The following is a 20,467-nucleotide window of genomic DNA, read 5'->3' as shown; positions in this document are numbered from 1 at the left end:
AGGTATAGTAAACTCATCTTGTGAGGTAGGACAAGCCTGATTTGAAAACAGGATTCTAGGAGCACAGCCTCTGGATTCTGATTCCAGGGTTCAAACCCAGGCTCTGCTGCTTTCCACTAATAAGTGGAATAATTCCAATAATTGGTGGTGGTAATAAACAGCAATCCAAGCTGCCACCACATGGGTCACTGTACTGTGAAAAATTGCAGTACTGATGACCTGTGTCCTCTACCTCAGCCATGAATTTGTTTTGCCAGGTGGATGGAGACTTGGGAACTTCTGAGACCTGTCTGGACCAGATAAAGGGGGCCTTACATCTACTCCTTAGCAGTTGAGTACTAGGCATTCTGTGCTGGGCTCCAGGAAGTTAAGGCAGTGGAATCTGGTGGGAGGCCCACTGTTATTGCCTAGGGTGGGGAGCACTTCTGCACCTTATGTCTCAGGAAGTACAGTGTCTTCCCAATGTGGCCTGAGACAGGGTCTGGTAACCATAAAATTTCTACAACAAAATGATCCCCTAAGTGACAAAAACTATAAATAGCCTTTCTTGAGGTGCTGTGTAGGAATGTTGGACTTCCCAGGTGGCCCTGGGTTGGGAAGATCCCCTTAAGGAAATGGCTACCCACTCCACTATTTCCTGGAGAATCATGGACAGAGGAGTCTGGCAGGCTACAGACCATAGGGTCTCAAAGAATCAGACACAACTGAGCATAAATTTGAGGTAATCCAGTCTTGCCCAGCCTCTGGTTTACTTGCTCTAAGGAAAGGGGCCTAGGAGACAGTTTTCTTTGACACTGCATCACTCATCAATACAATTTATAGATGTGAGACTCAAAACCCTTATTAAAAGCTTATTAGTCTTCAGTTTGACCAGAATCTCACTACTGTGCATGTTTCCCAAGAACCCACTGAGACTTGAACTCACATTTAAAGGTGCTTTGAGAACCTGTGTCCCCAAACCTGTGAAGACCAGACCCTTGGTCTACAAGTATTTGTATTTTCAAGCCCTGGATCTTGCCTACCCTCCCCATGAATTTGACAAACATTTTCATAGACATCCTACCCCCTGCCCACTTTGAAGTCCAGAAGAAATCCCAAACCTTTCCCCCTCACCCCACATGGAAGTCACTGACCCTGCTTCCTAGCTTAGTTTTATGTGCTTCAGGTTCTATGTCTGCAAAGTGGGAATAATACTATCGACCTCACTGAGTGGTACTGGAGGTGGCATACTTAGAGAAGGGTAGGTCTGTGGTAATAACCCTACACCTTCCCTACATTCTGGTTTTGGGGGTGTAAGAAACTCAAAACACCATTTTCAGGGACTTCCCTGGTGGTCCAGAGGCTAAGACTCACGGTGCCTGTGTTCCATCCCTGGTGAGTTCAGTTCATTCGTGTCCGACTCTTTGCAACCCCATGGACTGCAGAACACCAGGCTGCCCTGTCCATCACCAACTCCCAGAGTTTACTCACACTCATGTCCATTGAGTCGGTGATGCCATCCAACCATCTCATCCACTGTTATCCCCTTCTGCCCTCAATCTTTCCCAGCATCAGGGTCTTTTCAGATGAGTCAGCTCTTTGCATCATGTAGCCAAAGTATTGGAGTTTCAGCTTCAACATCAGTCCTTCCAATGAACACCCAGGACTGATCACCTTTAGGATGGACTGGCTGGATCTCCTTGCAGTCCAAGGGACTCGCGAGAGTCTTCTCCAACACCACAGTTCAAAAGCATCGATTCTTCAGCGCTCAGCTTTCTTTATAGTCCAACTCTCACATCCATACATGACCACTTAAAAAACCATAGCTTTGACTAGATGGACCTTCGTTGGCAAAGTAATGTCTCTGCCTTTTAATATGCTGTCTAGGTTGGTCATAACTTTGCTTCCAAGGAGTAAGTGTATTTTAATTTCATGGCTGCAGTCACCATCTGCAGTGATTTTGGAGCGCCCCAAAATAAAAGCCTACCACTGTTTCCACTGTTTCCCCATCTATTTGCCATGAAGTAATGGGACCACATGCCATGATTTTAGTTTTCTGAATGTTGAGCTTTAAGCCAACATTTTCACTCTCCTTTCACTTTCATCAAGAGGTTCTTTAGTTCTTCACTTTCTGCCATAAGGGTGGTGTCATCTGCATATCTGAGGTTATTGGTATTTCTCCCGGCAATCTTGATTCCAGCTTGTGCTTCATCCAGCCCAGCGTTTCTCATGATGTACTCTGCATATAAGTTAAATAAGCAGGGTGACTGTATACAGCTTTGACGTACTCCTTTCCTGATTTGGAAACAGTCTGTTCTTCCATGTCCAGTTCTAACTGTTGCTTCCTGACCTGCATACAGATTTCTCAAGAGGCAGGTCAGGTGGTCTGGTATTCCCATCTCTTTCAGAATTTTCCAGTTTGTTGTGATCCACACAGTCAAAGGCTTTGGCATAGTCAATAAAGCAGAAATAGATGTTTTTCTGTAACTCTCTTGCTTTTTCAATGATCCAGCAGATGTTGGCAATTTGATCTCTGGTTCTTCTGCCTTTTCTAAATCAAGCTTGAACATCTAGAAGTTCGTGGTTCACATATTGTTGAAGCCTGGCTTGGAGAATTTTTAGCATTATTAGCATGTGAGATGAGGGCAAGTGTGCGGTAGTTTGAACATTCTTCGGCGTTGCCTTTCTTAGGGATTGGAATGAAAAGTGAACTTTTCCAGTCTGTGACCACTGCTGAATTTTCCAAATTTGCTGGCACATTGAGTGCAGCACTTTCACAGCATCATCTTTTAGGATTTGAAACAGCTCAACTGGAATTGCATCACCTCCACTAGCTTTATTCATAGTGATGCTTCCTAAGGCCCACTTCACTTCACATTCCAGGATGTCTGGCTTTAGGTGAGTGATCACACCAACGTGATTATCTGGGTACTAAAGATCTTTTTTGTATAGTTCTTCTGTGTATTCTTGCCACCTCTTCTTAATATCTTCTGCTTCTGTTAGGCCCATACCATTTATGCCCTTTATTGAGCCCATCTTTGCATGAAATGTTCCTTTGGTATCTCTAATTTTCTTGAAGAGATCTCTAGTCTTTCCCATTCTGTTGTTTTACTCTATTTCTTTGCACTGATCACTGAGGAAGGCTTTCTTATCTCTCCTTGCTATTCTTTGGAACTCTGCGTTCAAATGGGTATATCTCATTTGAATCCACATGCCGCAACTAAAGATTCCACATGCTGCAAGTAACACCTGGGACAGTCAAATATTTTTTAAAAGGTTTTTAAAATAAGTTGCTGTAAATACTTAAGATATGTTAGAAAGCATATTGATTGGATAACTGGGCAATGTTCCTCCCTCCTGCTTTTAGAGACAAAACAGGCACAGTTCCTGCATATCTGCATTCCTCTTCTACCTCCTGCACATTTCCAGGCTAACAAGCCATGATCCCTTATAATCAAAGTGCACGGAGATCTGAAAAACCAGAAGCTTTTTTTTTTTTTCAAGATTTGTGACAATACCTGAAGTTTTTCATAATCTTTGTTTTCCCCATTCAGTGTGAATATGCATACAATATACTGCAGAAATACTAGCGTTTGGTTATGGAGAACTACACTAGAGTCTATGGGATGTGGATTTTAACATATCAGTGAAAGCACAAACTTAAGGCTTTTAAAATTGAAAACAGTCTGTAGCATGTTCTGCATAAACACTCCTAATATGCTGTTGTAAATTCAATTTTAAGCTTCCTTAAAGTAAAACTGAGGAAGTTTTCTTTACTCTTTCTACTTAATAGTTGTTCAAGCACAGAACTTGCAGTCTCTATTTTAAACTTTGCATTTAAAAAGTACATTTTGCATTAAAAAAGTACATTTTGGAGAGGGGGGGAATACAGTCCAGCCATTTGTCTTATTTAAGTGGAAGAAAGTTTTAATTAATTAAATGTGCAAAATGCCCTGATGTTTCCTAGCTTGTTGTATTTTAACAGAGACTGTTGGCTTCAAACCACTCAAATGCTTATGGAACCTTCAGTTTAGAAAATGCAGTGTGTTAAAAATTGTGGAAACTGGGTGATAGGTACGTGGAAGTACATTAAATCAATGCATTGTGAGTTTGAGATTTTCCATAATAAAAAGTTCAAAAGAAAACTGAGTGGTGTGGTTTGTAAGACCTTCACATTGGTGTGGGAAGTGGATGACTTATAGTCCTCTATTTAGTCAGCTATTTTCTGTTGGCCTGCCCTGTTCCCCAAAGCCTTCTGAATAGTTACAGTCATCTCTGTTCCAAGGGCCTCAAGAAACCCTGAAATGCTAGCTTCTGTTTCTTTACATTTGACATTAATATTTTCCAGATACCGGTCCTAGGGAGTTCCCTGGCAGTCCAGTGGTTAGGACTCTTCAGTTCCACTGCAGGGGGCACGGGTTTGATCCCTCATTGAAGAACTAAGATCCTGCATGCCATGCAGCATAGCCAAAAAACAAAAGCAAAAACACAAGGGGTCCTAGAACCCCTTCCTGCTCCCCTTCCCCAATCCCAGCTCTCAGGACCCCTCTGGCTTCTCCAGGTAGGTGGACCATTCCTTTGCCTAGCACCACATGTTCTTCCTTCTTTCGAAACCCAGGACCTCTTAGAAACCTGTCTTCTCAGTGGTAAGATGGGGATTATCCCCAATGAATGAGTCCAGACATGGGAAACACCTACCAGTGTCTGGTAGTTAGGTATAGTTAGTAAATTTTGGCAAGTGTTTATTATGTGTGCCAGATACTAATTGTAGGAACACAGCAACAGCTATGACAAATTTCTTTGCTTAGGAATCATGTATTGGGTTCTATGGATAATAAAGTAATAAATTGGTATGTGATGTAATGTTAGAAAGTGGCAAGTGTTGAGAATAAAGCAGAGGGAATGAAGAGTGATGGGGTCTTACACAAGATGGTTTAGGGAAGGTGACTCAGAGGAAGTGACCTTACACTAGAGACGAAATTGGAGAATGGTAGGGGAATGGTTCTGCATGGCACTCTGACTGCGTAGCACGTCTCCCCATAGGCCACGTAGGCAAGCTCATCTAAGTATTGGCAGAACGCCCTGTAATCCTCGGAACACAGAGCACAAGAGGCTACAAGGCCATTTCTCACTAACCTCCCTGTCTACCAAGGAGGCTGCCATGAGACGGTTTCTCCTCTTCCAAGGTTCTGATGAGGTATGAGGCTTTCTGTTCTTTCTCTCCCCTGATTTCAGGTTATAGAACTGCTTAGCATGCACTAACTTCTTGGCACCACAGTGTCCTACCACTCATGCTGCAGTCATCTGGCCTCTTTTTTGTTTCTGTGTTACACTGTACAAGGGACACGAGCTGGCATCTGTGGCTCTTCTCGCTTCTGCTATCTATGTAAGTAGCAAACATTTGAATTGAATGAGGACACATTTCCTTACCAGCCAAATATCTCAGCCTTGCCTTTTCTTGGCATCTGGAAGAGGAGAGTTAGAGGCAGAAGAAAAAGCAAGCACACACAAAGGCCCTGAGGTGGGAGCTTGCTTGGTGTGTGTAAGGAAGAGCAAGAAGGTCAGTGCAGCCGTAACAGAGTGAGCAAGGGGGCAAGTGGCAGGAGGTGAGTTCTGAGAGGTGTTGGAGCCTGGTCCTGTAGGGCCGCCTTGGCCACAGGGAGGACTTTGACTTTTTCTCTGAGAGAGATGGAGCATGGGTCTGAGCAGAGCAGGACCGTGAGCTGCCTTGGATTGTAACAGGATCCTCTGACTACTGGGAGGACAGGCTTGGGCGGAAGGAGAGCAAGGGTGGAAGCAGTGAGGAGGCCACCACAGTAGTCCAAGCCAGCAATGGTGGTGGCAGCTGTGGACGTGGAGAGGAGAGGTTAGATTCTGGATATGTTTTGAAGGTAGAACTGACAGGACTTGCTGAGAGATCAAACAAAGGGGGTGGGATGGGAGAAAGAAATTGTTATGAATCCACACTGGAGGACCTCACACAAAGTCACTTGGGAATTGGTGTTAGTGTAGTGGTTAAGAGCAAGGATTGTGGAGCCAGGTGGCCTAGGTGTAAATCCAACTCCATCGCTTACTGACTATGCTGTCTTGGGCAGGTTATTTTTTGCCTCCATTTCCTGATCTGTGACATGTGATAATAATAATACCAACTTCAGAGGGTTGTTGTATAAAATATTTTATGCAGACGGTTTTCTGCATAAAATATTTGGAACAGTGTCTGGCACAAAGTGCTTGCTATCAGTAATATTAGTGTAGGATGAGTAGAAGTGTTTGCATGCACAGAAGAGCGTGTTCTAGATCTCAGGAACAATTTGTGCAATTTTAAATTGAGAAAGCCAGTGTAACTGGAGCATAACCAGATAAGAGTAAGAGCAACACAGGATGAAGTTGGGGAGAAGGCCTAAGCGGTCAGCTTCGCACAGCAGTTGGAAGCTGTTGTAGATTTCATGGCTGATCTACCAGTGCAGAAGATCAGAAGAGAGACAGGAGTAGAAACTGATTTGGGACTTGATATGGGGGTGGGGGTGGGGGGACATAGAGAGAGGTGGAGAGGGATGGGATGCTGTTGTCAGCACTGCTGGATGGTTACCAGGGGGGTGGTGCTTTCTGGTATCCTGGATAAGAAACTTAGTCCAGTTCTACTTCCTGCCTGCTTCCAAATGCTAGCTCTAATGTTTTCTACATCTGTGGCCATGGGCAGTAAACCCATCCAAGGGTTCACTTTCCTCATCTTCAAAGTGGGGCCAAATGTTGCACCTCATTAGGGCTGTTGTGACAGTTCTATAAGATGGATGTTGTAAGAGCTTGGTAAATGCAGGCTGTCACCAAAACCAAGCAAGAATGGCTTAATATTTGAAAAGCAACCAGATGTAGGTCAGTGTATTAACAGAAAAAAAGTGGGACAAATCAATGGCTGTGCCCATGTAGCTCTATCACCTGAGATTGAGGTACCAAATCCAGGTTCTAGGCTTGCTCAGGCTGCCAGTCTGGCCCTGAATCATCACTGGGTAAAGGGAATTGAGATTGTAAGAGCAGAGTGACTCCAGTTCTAGCCCCGTAAAGTGATGTCTCCTCTGAATCAGTCACTACCTGGCCTCACCGGCTTTATCCGCACATTCGTTGTCTAGAGCTTCATGTATCTGGCTGCTTTTTCATTCAGGGTCCAGCTTAACTTTTTTGGTCATTTTATTTTAAAAATTTTATTGAAATGCTGTTGATTTACAGTGTTGTGACCAGCTTAAATTTATTTCTCACTCCTTCCTCCTTCCCCCACCGCTCAGCAATGCTAACCAAAAGTGAAAAGTGAAGTCGCTCAGTCATGTCCGACTCTTTGCGACCCCATGGACTGTAGCCTACCAGGCTTCTCTGTCCATGGGATTCTCCAGGCAAGTATATTGGAGTGGGTTGCCATTTCCTTCTCTGGGAGATCTTCCTGACCCAGGGATTGAACCCAGGTCTCCAGCATTGTAGGCAGACACTTTACCATCTGAGTCACCAGGGAACCACTAACCAAACTACTATTTTAATGATAGTAAAAACCAATTTGAAAAATGATCTTATTTATCACTTATCTTTATAGCTAGAATGGCAGCTCCACAAGAGTGGAGCCCAGTTATCTGAGTTACTGCTATCTTTCCAGTGCCTGGCACCTAGTAGGGGCTTGATAATTATTTGTTGGAAAGCTGGCTATTGCAATTTGCTGGAGGCTGCTTAAGTGGTTGGTGAGACTTTTCCCAAGTGTAGGAATCTGGTTTCTGACTCAGGCATTGGGGAGTTATCACCATTAAGCCTTTGGCGATTGTGAGAACTTTGGCTTCAGAGGCAAATATTTTCCCATCAGGAAATGGTCAAATTTAAATTATGATCTTGTGTCCCAACCCCCACTTGTCCAGTTTAGGAAGAAACCTCAGGGATGAGATAAGAGAATAAGAACTCGGGGTCTACATGCCAGTTACATGTCATCTCCATGGTCTTTCTATTTCATTCTCTGGCTTTGATTCCCAGCACACTCTTGTAACCTCCCAGTCATCTAAACTTTCCCTCAAATCACGCTTCTGTTAGTTCCTGAGGATGAGGCCCAACTTCAGGTTTCATCTCAGCCTGTGTAATGAGAAGCTGGCACAACCAGTGTGGTCCAGTGTTCGCCTTTGCAGTTATAAACTCTGGGGGCCAAATAGGCAGGAGGCACATGAAGAAAGGAGTCCAAAAAATACATGGGCCCTGCTTGTTTCTGCCATTACTTAAGCTACTATTGTGATGTGGTGTTACCTTCAAGCAGCTCTGGCTTACCTGTCTTTTCTGTCCAACTGTTTTCGTTTGTTCTTTCAGCTAGGACCCTCAACTGTCACTCTGACAGTGAAATAGCCCCAGATTCTGTTAGAGTGGGTGGGACTTGTGGTCCACCCTGGACTTGAGCTTTTTTAAATGCCATGATTGTAACCAAGGTTACTCACAACCTCCAGGAGCTGCTTCTGGTGACTTGATACCCCCAGGCCCTAGATCATTCTTTTCCCACCCACTGACCTGCCTGCCATTCATGTACATAAATTCTGCCCCTTTCTCTCCAAGCTCCCAACAAACTGAAAGTGCCTTCTGTTACCAGCTTGTTCAAAACCCATTTTAAAAATGTATTTATTCATTTATGGCTGCGTTGGGTCTTCGTTGCTACACAGGTTTTCTCTAGTTGCAGCAAGTGGGGGTTACTCTCTATTTGCAGTGTGCGGGCTTCTCACTGTGGTGACTTCTCTTGTGGAGCTCAGGCTCTAGGGCATGTGGGCTCAGCAATTGTGGCACATGGGCTTATTTGCTCCACAGCACGTAGAATCTTCTCAGACCAGGGATCAAATCCATGTCCTCTGCATTGACAGGTGGATTCTTATCCACTATACCACCAGGGAAGCCCCTCAAAACCAATTTTTAATCTAGTGCATGCATGCTCAGTCACTTCAGTCGTGTCTGACTCTGTAACCCTATGGACTGTAGCCTACCAGGCTCCTCTGTCCATGGAATTTTCCAGGCAAGAATACTGGAGTGGGTTGCCATGCCTTCCTCCAGGGGATCGTCCCCACTCAGGGATTGAACTCACTCCTGTGTCGCGCCCAGATTCTTTACTGCTGAGCCACCAGTGAAGCCCCTTTTTATCTAGTATTAGTGTGTAAATGTTTAAAAACAAAAATTGAAAAAATGCTGAGCAGATAATGCAAGAGGTAATCAGGGTCATTCTAATTCTTGTTATTTTTGCATCAGATTTACCTCTGGCAGATGGATCTGTTTATTGGGGAAAGTTTTTTAAAACAACTAACAGTAGTCAACATTTAGTGGATATATTCTCTGTTCCAGATGCTTGTCTAAGCTTTACAAATATTAACTCATTTAGTCCTCTCACTAACTCTATGAGGCAGTTTTTATTTTCAGATAAGGAGACTGAGTCACAAAGAGGTTAAGCCCAAGACCACATAGTTGTCAGAGACTGTGGCAGTGGCCAGGTTGTAATGCCTTCTGAAAAGTACTGTACTACTTCCTGGAATGACAGCAAATGTTCTCACAACAGGTGTCCTTATAGACATGTTTTACACATAAATAGCTAATTTATATTTATAAGGACCCTGTCATTAGGTTGTTTTATCTAGTATCACAAATGAAGTTCTAAAATAATTTTTGAAATTTTAACATGAATTGTAAAAAAACAAGAACAAAACAATTCTGGCAGGGAGACAGTAGATCTCCATGCTATTCCTGCCTCTCCTGTGATTTCTTCCCACAGCGTTTCTACAGAAGCTGAATGGTGGGATGAAGGTGTGGGGTTCTGTCCAGGGAGGGTCAAGGAGAATAGAAAGGCATTGGTTGTATCATTCTTTATGGCAAAAAAAAACTGGCAATTACAGTTGTTCATCAGGGGTGTCTGTGGGGGATGGGTTCCAGGACCTGCCATGGATAATAAAATCCATAGATGCTCAAGTCCCATAATTGGTCCTCTGTATCCACAGTTATGCATCTATGGATTCAACCAAGCATAGATGATGTAATACTGTAATATTTCTTGAAAAAAAAACCCACATATAAGTGGGCCCACACAGTTCAAACCTGTGTTGTTCAAGGGCCAACTGTAAACCCAATGCTGGCCACAAATAGTGGTCTGGTGCAACAAAATGTCACCCTTGGGCTTTGGGTTTCCTCGGCTGTAAAATAGGGATAGTAAAGGGACCCACAACATTCAGTTATTAGGATTAAGTGGATTAATACATATAAATCACCTTAAACAGTATCTAGCATGTTGTCCAATAAATGTTAGTGGTTACATGTTTATGCAGCAAAATAGTTTATTCTTTAGCAATCATGAAACAAAATGGTGTTCAACATCCTGAAAAGACCACCCATAGCTTAGTTACATGGACAAGGGAGGTTGTTAGAACACAAAGGGCAATACGTTTTTGGCTCTGTTTCATTTAAGGTTGCTTTAAAAAATACTGTTTAGATTATTCTATTATATAAATAGTGTGAAAATAACACTTTTTATAACAAACAATAATCTGAACAACATTTTTGAGAACTGTATCAGTTAAGATCTGTTAAGCCCTTACATAGGCTTGCTCCTTGGAAGAAAAGCTATGACAAACCTAGACAGCATATTAAATAGCAGAGACATTACTTTGCATACAAAGGTCCGTCTAGTCAAAGCTATGGTTTTTTCCAGTAGTCATGTGTGGATGTGAGAGTTGGACCATAAAGAAGACTGAGCGCCAAAGAATTGGTGCTTTTGAACTGTGGTGTTGCAGAAGACTCTTGAAAGTCCCTTGGACTGCGAGGAGATCAAACCAGTCAACCCTAAAGGAAATCAACCCTGAATATTCATTGGAAGGACTGATGGTGAAGCTGAAGCTCCAGTACTTTGGCCACCTGGTGCGATGAGCCAACTCATTAGAAAAGAGGCCAATGCTGGGAGAGATTGAAGGCAGGAGGAGAAGCAGAGGACAGAGGACGAGATGGTTGGATGGCATCACTGACTCAATGGACATGAGCTTGAGCAAGCTCTAGGAGATGGCGAAGGACAGGGAAGCCTGAAGTGCTGCAGTCCATAGAGTTGCAAAGAATTGGACACAACTGAGCGATTGAACAACAGGAAGCTACTAAACATTGTAGTCCAACTCCATACACTGTACAACCTGATCACATTAAGATGAATACAGATGCAACTTCCTGTTGGAGTTGAAATAAGGATGATTCAGGTGGCCTCCTGGGATCCAAACCCCAAAGCTTGTAGTACATAATCATGTCTCCCATCTCTAGAGACGCCCAGACCAAGCTTCCTGGGAGTATCCAAGCCCACCCCGCCACTCCATCACAGACACACAGAAAGTACTCTTCTGACTCTGGGCATGTCTGAAGGCCCATCAGTCACCTAAGAATTGGAGAACTTTCAGGGGCCTCTGCATGGGTGACTATTTTTTATTCTGCACTTCTAATCTTGCTTGGTGAAGATTTTACTGCTGAAAAGCAGCTTATGCCACTCTTTTCAAAAGGAAGTCTTTTTTAAAAGTAGTATTTCTGCTTTTTAGTGGATAATTGGCATACTTGCCCTGCCCCGGTCCTCCCTGGACGTTGTTCTTGTGTACCTAAATGCCATTAGGGACTGGGGGTGAATAGACCTTAAAAGGGCGGAGCCTCCATCCTTGTGCCAAAAGTGCCTGTTCCTTAATGCGCCTGCGTGGTTTCTCCCACGCCCTGGGGAGGATTCCTATCGACTTGCTCCGCGCTCGGCGGCTCTTCCTGGCAGCAGGCGGCCATCTTGCTGGAGCCTGTGAGAGAGAGAGAGAAAGAGAGGAGAGAAGGGTGACACTGGTTTCAGGGCCGCCCCGGGAGCCTCAAGAGCGGGAGGCAGCCCCGGAGGTGGTCCCTGATCCCGGGTCCTGCTCTTGGACCCTGGAACGGAATGCGTGGGGTGGGAGGGGGCAAGATGGTTGGGGATTGCCGACAAGGATTACTAGGTGGGGGAGGGGCGTTGCTATGGTGACCGGGAAGGGTGGGGTCAGATCTGAATCGCTGCTATGAGTCACCGGGGCGCTGCCTGGGAAGGGCAGGACTGGGGTGGTGACCATGTTAACAGCCGGGTGGGATTTCGAGACTTCGTGGACTGGAGGGACTCTGTGTCTATGGCAACAATCGCCTGGCGGAAGGGGCGGAACTAGATCTCTTCACTTGAGACGCTGACATTCCAGGCCCTTGTCCTGCAGGCTCCCGCGGGCGGACACGCCGGAAGAGGAGGCCAGGGAATGGCCGCGGTGTGGCAGCAGGTCTTAGCAGTAGACGCGAGGTGAGGCGTGGGGTCGGAGCTCGTGGGAGCGGAAGTTACTGTGGTGCATGCGCAGTGGCAATAAATGAGGCTGGGCAGAGAACTTGCCTTTTGCTGCTGAGTGGGCTTGCCGGAGGTGAGCATGTGCAGTAGTAGCGTGTGGGGCTTGCCCACCGAGAGAATGACTGGCCAGAGAGGGTCGTTAAAGAGCATGCTAGGAGAATGCAGTCACATGTGGGCATGCGCAGAGCGTCTGGTATTAGAGCCTTGGGAGGGGTTGATAGAGCCCAGGCTGGTGACATCCTGTTCCCACTTTTGCCTCCAGACTTCTCTTGCCACCGTCATTTCCCCAGTCTGACCCAGTCGCCATCCCATACTGACCCCCACCATTGCCCACACTAACTCCCACACCATGTCAGATTGGCCTCTACCATTGTCTACACTGACTCGGTCACCCCATACCACTTCCAGCAAAATTGCAGACTGCCTCCATTGTACCCACACGGACCTTCTTGCCATGCCCATTACTATTATGGACTCACCCTCATTACAGCACCAGAGAGACCCCCATCACCACTTCTGACCACTTGCCATCCTGACACACACCTCATTCTTCTTCCCTATCCCTTGAGTTGATTGACTCCCTCTGTCCTGTGCCTGCTGCCCGCCTTGCCTCCTGCCATCGCAGGTACAACGCGTACCGCACACCAACGTTTCCACAGTTTCGGACGCAATATATCCGACGGCGCAGCCAGCTACTGCGAGAGAATGCCAAAGCTGGGCACCCTCCAGCATTGCGTCGGCAGTACCTGAGGCTGCGTGGGCAGCTGCTGGGCCAGCGTTACGGGCCCCTCTCTGAGCCAGGCAGTGCCCGTGCCTATAGCAACAGCATCGTCCGCAGCAGCCGCACTACCCTTGACCGCATGGAGGTGAGCTCCTCCCCATGCACCTGCTGTGTTTACTACCTGCCTCCATATTTATTCATTCAACAGACTTGTCAAGCACCTGCTATGTGCCAGGCACTGTTCTAGGCTCTTAGGATGAGCAGGAGGCAAAAAGAGATAATGTGTGATATAAATCAACAAATACAAATAAGATAAATAGGTTGATTAACAGGCAATAAATGAGATAAATAGGTCAATAAACGTAGCAAAGCAGGTAAACAAGTGAATAACTACCATGGCTTGTAGTGAGGAGTGCTAATGTGGAAAAATAAAGCAGACTTGGGGAATGAAACAGGACTGGTGTAGGGGACAGAAAAAAGCTGTTTCTAATGGAGATGATTAGGGAAGGCCTCTCTGAGGAGGTGACAGTTGAGCTGAGACTTGAATGAGGCAAGAGACTAAATCAAGTGGTTTTCTGGTGGAAAAGTGTTCATTCTTTGTTCAAAGAACATTTGTTGAATATCTGCTGAGTGGGGCAAGAGCAAGGGAACTAATGCAGAGGCCACCACAGTAGTGCCAGCAGTGGTGGCTGTGGAAGGGGTGAGAAGGAATCTGGTTCTGGCATATGGGATCTTAGTTTTCCAACCAGGGATTGAACCCACGCCCTCGCAGTGGAAGTGTGGTCTTAACCACTGGACCGCCAGGAAGTTCCCATGGTTCTGGATATATTTTGAAGATTCTAGATCTTATAGGTTCTTGAGGGCTGTTTGCAAGGTGTGCCCACTCTGACCCTCTGTTGCCAGGACTTCGAAGATGATCCTCGGGCCCTGGGGGCCCGTGGGCACCGCCGCTCTGTCAGCCGAGGCTCCTACCAACTGCAAGCACAGATGAACCGTGCTGTCTATGAGGACAGGTATGCACCAGGGGCAGCTGAAAGAAGAGGTTTGTGAGGAGGGGAGGGGCCACGGGAAAATGAAAGGCCACACGCTAGTACCTCCCTTCTCTTACTCCTCACTCCTACTGGGGCCTAGGCCCCCAGGCAGCGTGGTGCCCACCTCAGCGGCAGAAGCAAGTCGAGCCATGGCTGGGGACACATCGCTGAGCGAGAACTATGCCTTTGCAGGCATGTACCATGTTTTTGACCAGCACGTGGATGAGGCAGGTGAGCCAGTGGATGGTGGGTCCCATCACCATGCATTTGCCCAAACTGACAGCAACCCAGTGCCTCCTTTTCTGGAATGCAGAGTCTTGGGTCCACCTCTGATGGGGCAGTTCCCATACATCAAACTTTTCACAAACCTAAAAGCCCTCTGCAAAGTGATCTGCAAAGCCTTGGTTACTTTATCTACCATAAAAGAACTGAGCAGCTTAAAAGAGCACTTGGCTTCTGGCGTCGTGAGTCACTTGAAGGAGCTTAAAGCCTCTGCTGCAGAGAAATCCCCTTGCAAAGGGCAGAATGGGTTGCAAACTGCCAAGACCTTGGTAATTAGAAAGTGCTAACTGAGATGTGGAAGCCATTTCACACTACAGAAGTCATTTACAGTCCATAAGGTACCTGCCAAGATTTAGAGAGTTTTTGGCAGAGGGCCTTCCAGGTTCCAGCTCTCTTTCTCAGCCAAGGAAAGCCCTTTGCTGAGGCCACTGTGCCTGGTGCAGTGGATCCTGGCCCCCAGCTCACAGGTCAGAAGCTTCCATAAATGAAAGCACTCGGTGAGCATGCTGACCCTCCCAAATGGCTCCTTGGCCTTGCAGTCCCCAGGGTGCGCTTCGCCAATGATGACCGGCACCGCCTGGCCTGTTGCTCACTTGATGGCAGCATCTCACTGTGCCAGCTGGTACCTGCCCCGCCCACCGTGCTCCGAGTGCTGCGGGGCCACACCCGCGGGGTCTCCGACTTTGCCTGGTCTCTCTCCAATGACATCCTTGTGTCCACCTCCCTTGATGCCACCATGCGCATCTGGGCCTCTGAGGATGGCCGCTGCATCCGGGAGATCCCTGACCCTGACGGCGCCGAACTGCTCTGCTGCACCTTCCAGCCGGTCAACAACAACCTTACCGTGGTCAGGCTCCAGGGCGCCCCCTCACCAAGGGAGGGATGCCAGGCCGGGAGGGCGTGTCTCAGGGAATGGGGATAAGGAGTCCCCTCTAGTCCATCACCTCCATCCTCCTTTGGCCAGATTCAGAGGGAAACAAGGCAGGACTAGGGTCTCAGTTCTTGGACTGGGGTGGGCTCACTGTGGGGATGGGGCAGTCTGTGGGTAGGGTCACGGCCCCATCAGCAGTAGTCCTACCATTTGCCAGCTGCAGGGGTTGCTGGCTGGGGAGCAAGGTTACTGGTTGGAAACCTTGTCCCAGTGGCAGCTCTTTGGTGGTCTGATCTGGATGGAGAGTCAGAGGGCAGGGGAAGGAAATGAAAAGTCTGGCCCAGCCCTGAGCAGGGAGTAGGGGGAGTTGGCCCTGTGAGCCTGTGCTCTGGGATCTTATGTCCTAGACTAGTCGAAGACTCCAAGAAAGACCAGACAGTTCCCTTTAGTTCTGGGAGCAGCTGTCTGTTCTGGTCAAATTGCAAGAGGGACCAGCTGGGGAGGATTACCAGCCTGGGTCACTTTGCAGTCTATCGACCCACCCTCCTATAATGAGAGCGCATAAGGGATCAGCCAGTTCCATCAACTGCAGCCTCAAGGAAGGAGGACTAGCTGGGAGCAGGGTGATGGTATGTGGGTTTCACCCACAGGTGGGGAATGCCAAGCACAATGTGCACGTCATGAACATCTCCACGGGCAAGAAAGTGAAGGGTGGTTCCAGCAAGCTGACGGGCCGCGTCCTCGCTCTGTCCTTTGATGCCCCTGGCCGACTTCTCTGGGCGGGTGATGACCGCGGCAGTGTTTTCTCCTTCCTCTTTGACATGGCCACAGGTAGGCAGGCACCCGGGCTTTCCTGGTGGCTCAGTGGTAAAGAATCCTACAATGTAGGAGCTGCAGGAAACACAGGTTCCATCCCTGGGTTGGGAAGAGCCCCTGGAGGAGGGCATGGCAACCCACTTTAGTATTCTTGCTTGGAGAATCCCATGGACAGAGCCTGGCAGGATCAGCCCATAGGGTCGCAAAGAGTTGGACACAGCTGAAGCAACTTAGCACACACAGGCAGGCCCCTGACCTGCATCTGGGTGCTTGTACTCCCACCCTCCTGGTGCACAGCCCTAGCACTCACCTCTGCCTCCTCTCTGCTGCCACAGGGAAGCTGACCAAAGCCAAGCGTCTGGTGGTGCACGAGGGCAGCCCCGTGACCAGCATCTCTGCCCGCTCCTGGGTCAGCCGTGAGGCCCGGGACCCCTCACTACTCATCAATGCTTGCCTCAACAAGCTGCTGCTCTACAGGTGGGTCTCCTTTCTGTGCCACCTGGAGGTGGGGAGCCTGGCCCCTCTGTCAGACTGGCATGAGAGCCTTCTCTTCCCAGCAGACTGAGCTGTGGAGGGTGGAGATTAACTTCCTTGAGGGTGGAGATCTGGTCTCCTAATAATATGATAATAGCAACGTCAATAGGAGCTGTAATGCAATAGGAGAAGTAATAGTAATAGTAGTAGCTAGCATGTTCATAGCAATTACTGGGGCCAGGCTGTGTTCAAAGCACATTATACATATCACCTCATTTAATCCTCACAAAAACCCTGTGAGGTGGGTGCTATTATCATATCTATTTTATAGATGAGCAAACTGAGCCATAAAATGGATTAGAGCCCCCTTAGAGCTTCCCAGGTGATGCTAGTGGTAAAGAACCCACCTGCCAGTACAGGAGATGTAAGAAACGTTGGTTCGATCCCTGGGTTGGGAAGACCCCCCCTGGAGGAGGGCCTGGCAACCCACTCTAGTATTCTTGCCTGGAGAATCCCATGGACAGAGGAGCCTGGCAGGCTACCATTCATGGGGTCACAAAGAGTTGGACACGACTGAAGTGACTTAGCATGCCCTTAGAGCAGTGGCATGCTTTCTTTCCTTCCTTTTTTTTTTCTTTTTGAAGCAGGGAGTTTTACTATCTCCACACAGTTATGTCACCTAAATGCAGTTCTCAGCCTGGGCTATATGCCAGAAAGCTTTCCTTACCAAACTGCTGTGGAAATGCCCCAGACTTCCTGGAGTAGTTCGGGTTCATTCCTTTGAATGGCCATATGGTGTTCCACAGTGCAGGGGTCCTGTAGTTTGGTCAGCCATTTCCTCTCTGTGCGTGTCCTAACTCCAGGATCTCTTAGGGATCCTTAGAGAAAGGAACTAGTGAGTTAAACAGAAGAGGTTCCCCACATATATCAACAGATACAGCTTCCAAACGGTCACTATTGCACTCTAGCCCATGCTTTATACGTTTATGCAGTGGTCTCAAAACTGGATTTCATGAACCTTGAAAGGAGTTTGGGTGTGGGGGTTGGGGACACAGGCTAGCCCACCATTTGTCTCCCCCGGTGCTGATGCTGCCCCCCGACCCACTCTTCTCCTCCTCTCAGAGTGGTGGACAATGAGGGGACCCTGCAGCTGAAGAGAAGCTTCCCCATTGAGCAGAGCTCACACCCTGTGCGCAGTATCTTCTGCCCTCTCATGTCCTTCCGCCAGGGGGCCTGTGTGGGTGAGTCCCATGGGATTGGGGTGTCTGGGTGGCCAGGGAGGATTGGGGACCAGGGGTGGTGCTGTTCTGGCTCAAATATCAGGATACCCCAATGCCCTGACTTCCTGGGCTTCAGAAACTCCAAGAAACCTCACACTTTGAACACAGACCCCCAAACACCCCAGAAACCTCATAGCCTGAGACACAGACCCCTCCTCACCCCCACCAACAAAGAACACAGAGACCTCACACTCTGGACACAGAACCAACACAGCTAGGTGACCTCCCATCTAGGGCTGGTATACTCCAGGGCCCCTAGCCCTGGGACTTCACACCTTGGACATAAATCCATCAACACCTCAGACACCTCAGAGACTCCACATGCAGGGCACCCCACTGCCTCCTGCGACACCTCCTGATGGTCTCTCCTCTCATCTGGGCAGTGACTGGCAGTGAGGACATGTGCGTGCATTTCTTTGACGTGGAGCGGGCAGCCAAGGCCGCCGTCAACAAGCTGCAGGGCCACAGTGCGCCCGTGCTGGATGTCAGCTTTAACTGTGATGAGAGCCTGCTGGCTTCAAGCGACGCTAGTGGCATGGTTATCGTCTGGAGGCGGGAGCAGAAGTAGGAGACTTCCAGCCTTGCTACCGTTCACCTTCCCACCCACCTCCTGCCCCAGTCTTGTATTTGTAAATAAAGTTCCTGTGGTTGTGCCGATGGCTGGCTTCCAGTTCTGCAGGGGGTGAGATGGGGGATAGGGCAGCTCTAGGACCCAAAATGGGGTGAGGTTCACCTCCTCATTCATGCCTTCGTACATTGATTCATTCATTCATTCAACAACCATTTATGAACATCTGCCATGTCAGAGGCACTACTTCACATGTTTTACACAGTGATGCATTGGACGGACATTATCAAGCACCTATTGTATGCCAGTAACTGTTCTAGGCACTGAGGGTACAGCTGTGACCTAAACTGACAAAAATCGTTGCCCTTGTGAGGCTTACATTCTAGTGGAGTCAGGTAGATAATAAACAAAAATATATAATGGGTCAGCTAAAGTTGAGTGTTGTGAGAATAAAGGATAGGGGATAGAGTTGCAAGAGGGTGGGGAGGATTAGGCTCTTTTTGGTATCATGATCACAGATGTTCCTGACCATGTAAAATTTATTTTTTATGTATTTTATAAAATAATTTTATTTATTTTTGGCTATGCTGGGTCTTCGTTGCCGTGTGGGCTTTTCTCTAGTTGCGGTGAGCAGGAGCTACTCTTCATTGCAGTGTGCAGACTTATCATTGATGTGGTTTCTCTTGTGGCACAGTCTTCAGTATTTGTAGCACATGGGCTCAGTAGTGGTGGCTCCCGGGCTCTAGAGCACTGGATCAATAGTTGTGGCCCATGGGCTTAGTTTCTCCATGGCATGTGGGATCTTCCTGGACCAGGGATCGAACCACTGTCTCCTACATTGACAGGCAGAATCTTGACCCCTGAGCCACCAGGGAAACCCTTATTTATTTTTTTAGATTTTATATTATATTGGAGTATGGTTGATGTACAATGTTGTGTTAGTTTTAGGTGTACAGCAGAGTGATTCAACTATATATATACATGTATCTATTCTTTTTCAGATTCTTTTTCCATAAAGTTGTGACAGAATGTTGAACCAAGTTCCCTGTGCTGTACAGTAGGTCTTTGTTGGTTATCTGTTTTATGTGTAGAAGTATATGTATGTTAATTCCAAACTCCTAATTTATTAATATTCCTTCTTCCCACCTTTTCTTTTGGTAACCATAAGTTTCTTTTCCAAGTCTATGAGTCTGTTTCTATTTTGTTAATAAATTCATTTGTGTTCTTTTTAGATCCTGCAAATAAGAGATATCATATGATATTTATCTTTCTCTGTCTGACTTCACCTAGTGTGATAATCTCTAGCTCCATCCATGTTGCTGTAGATGGCATTATTTCATTCTTTTTTATGGTTGAGTAATATTGCATTGTATATATGTACCACATCTTTTTTTTAAAGATTTATTTTATTTTTTGGCTATGGGGGTCTTCATTGCTGCAGACTGGCTTTCTTTAGTTGGAGCAAGCGGGGGTTACTCTTTGTTGTGGTGTGCAGGCTTCTCATTGTGGTGGCTTCTGTCTTGTTGCAGAGCATGGGCTCTGGGTACCTGGGCTTCTGTAGTTGCAGCATGTGAGTTCAGTAATTGTGGCTCATGGGCTCTAGAGTGTGGGCTTGGTAGTTGTGGCATAAGGGCTCAGTTACTCTGTGGCATGTGGGATCTTCCCTAAGCAGGGATTGAACTGGTGTCACTGCATTGCAGAGTGAACTGTTAACCACTGGACCACCAGGGAAACTCTGTGTATCACATCTTTACCCATTCCTCTGTTGATGGACATTTAGATTGCTTCCATGTCTTGGCTATTGTAAATAGTGCTACAGTAAACACTGGCGTGCATGTATCTTTTCAAATTATGTTTTTCTCGGGACATATGCCCAGGAGTGGGATTGCTGGACCATATGGTAGCTCTATTTTTAGTTTTTTAAGGAACCTCCATACTGTTCTCCATAGTGGTTGTACCAAATTACATTCCCACCAACAGTGTAGGGGAGTTTCTCTTTTTGCCACATCCTCTCCACCATTTATTGTTTGTAGAATTTTAATAATAGCCATTCTGACCAGTGAGCGATATCTCATTGTAGTTTTGAATTGCAT

At 47.0% G+C, this 20,467-nt stretch overlaps 1 protein-coding gene across 9 annotated transcripts; it reads left to right on the top strand.

The window, feature by feature from the left end:
- The first annotated feature begins 11,658 nt into the window (after nucleotides 1–11,658).
- Nucleotides 11,659–18,463, top strand: WDR13 (WD repeat domain 13). 9 transcript variants are annotated; one of them, XM_061136226.1, is made up of 10 exons: nucleotides 11,659–11,776; nucleotides 12,210–12,289; nucleotides 12,991–13,197; nucleotides 13,956–14,065; nucleotides 14,184–14,314; nucleotides 14,905–15,212; nucleotides 15,887–16,067; nucleotides 16,388–16,529; nucleotides 17,649–17,767; nucleotides 18,190–18,463. In XM_061136226.1, the coding sequence occupies exons 1-10, from the start codon at nucleotides 11,674–11,676 to the stop codon at nucleotides 18,372–18,374; spliced, it is 1,566 nt and encodes a 521-aa protein (XP_060992209.1). In that variant the 5' UTR covers nucleotides 11,659–11,673; the 3' UTR covers nucleotides 18,375–18,463. The 9 variants fall into 9 exon arrangements, with proteins under 9 accessions (XP_060992209.1, XP_060992206.1, XP_060992205.1 ...); XM_061136223.1 differs by having other exon boundaries at nucleotides 12,901–13,197; XM_061136222.1 differs by having other exon boundaries at nucleotides 11,718–11,865; nucleotides 12,957–13,197.
- The last annotated feature ends 2,004 nt before the right edge of the window (nucleotides 18,464–20,467 follow it).

The sequence above is a fragment of the Dama dama genome, chromosome X (assembly GCF_033118175.1).
Source record: "Dama dama isolate Ldn47 chromosome X, ASM3311817v1, whole genome shotgun sequence".
In the NCBI taxonomy this organism is placed as follows: domain Eukaryota; kingdom Metazoa; phylum Chordata; class Mammalia; order Artiodactyla; family Cervidae; genus Dama; species Dama dama.
The sequence above is the reverse complement of the archived record's forward strand: the minus strand, read 5'-3'. Positions and strand labels throughout refer to the sequence as shown.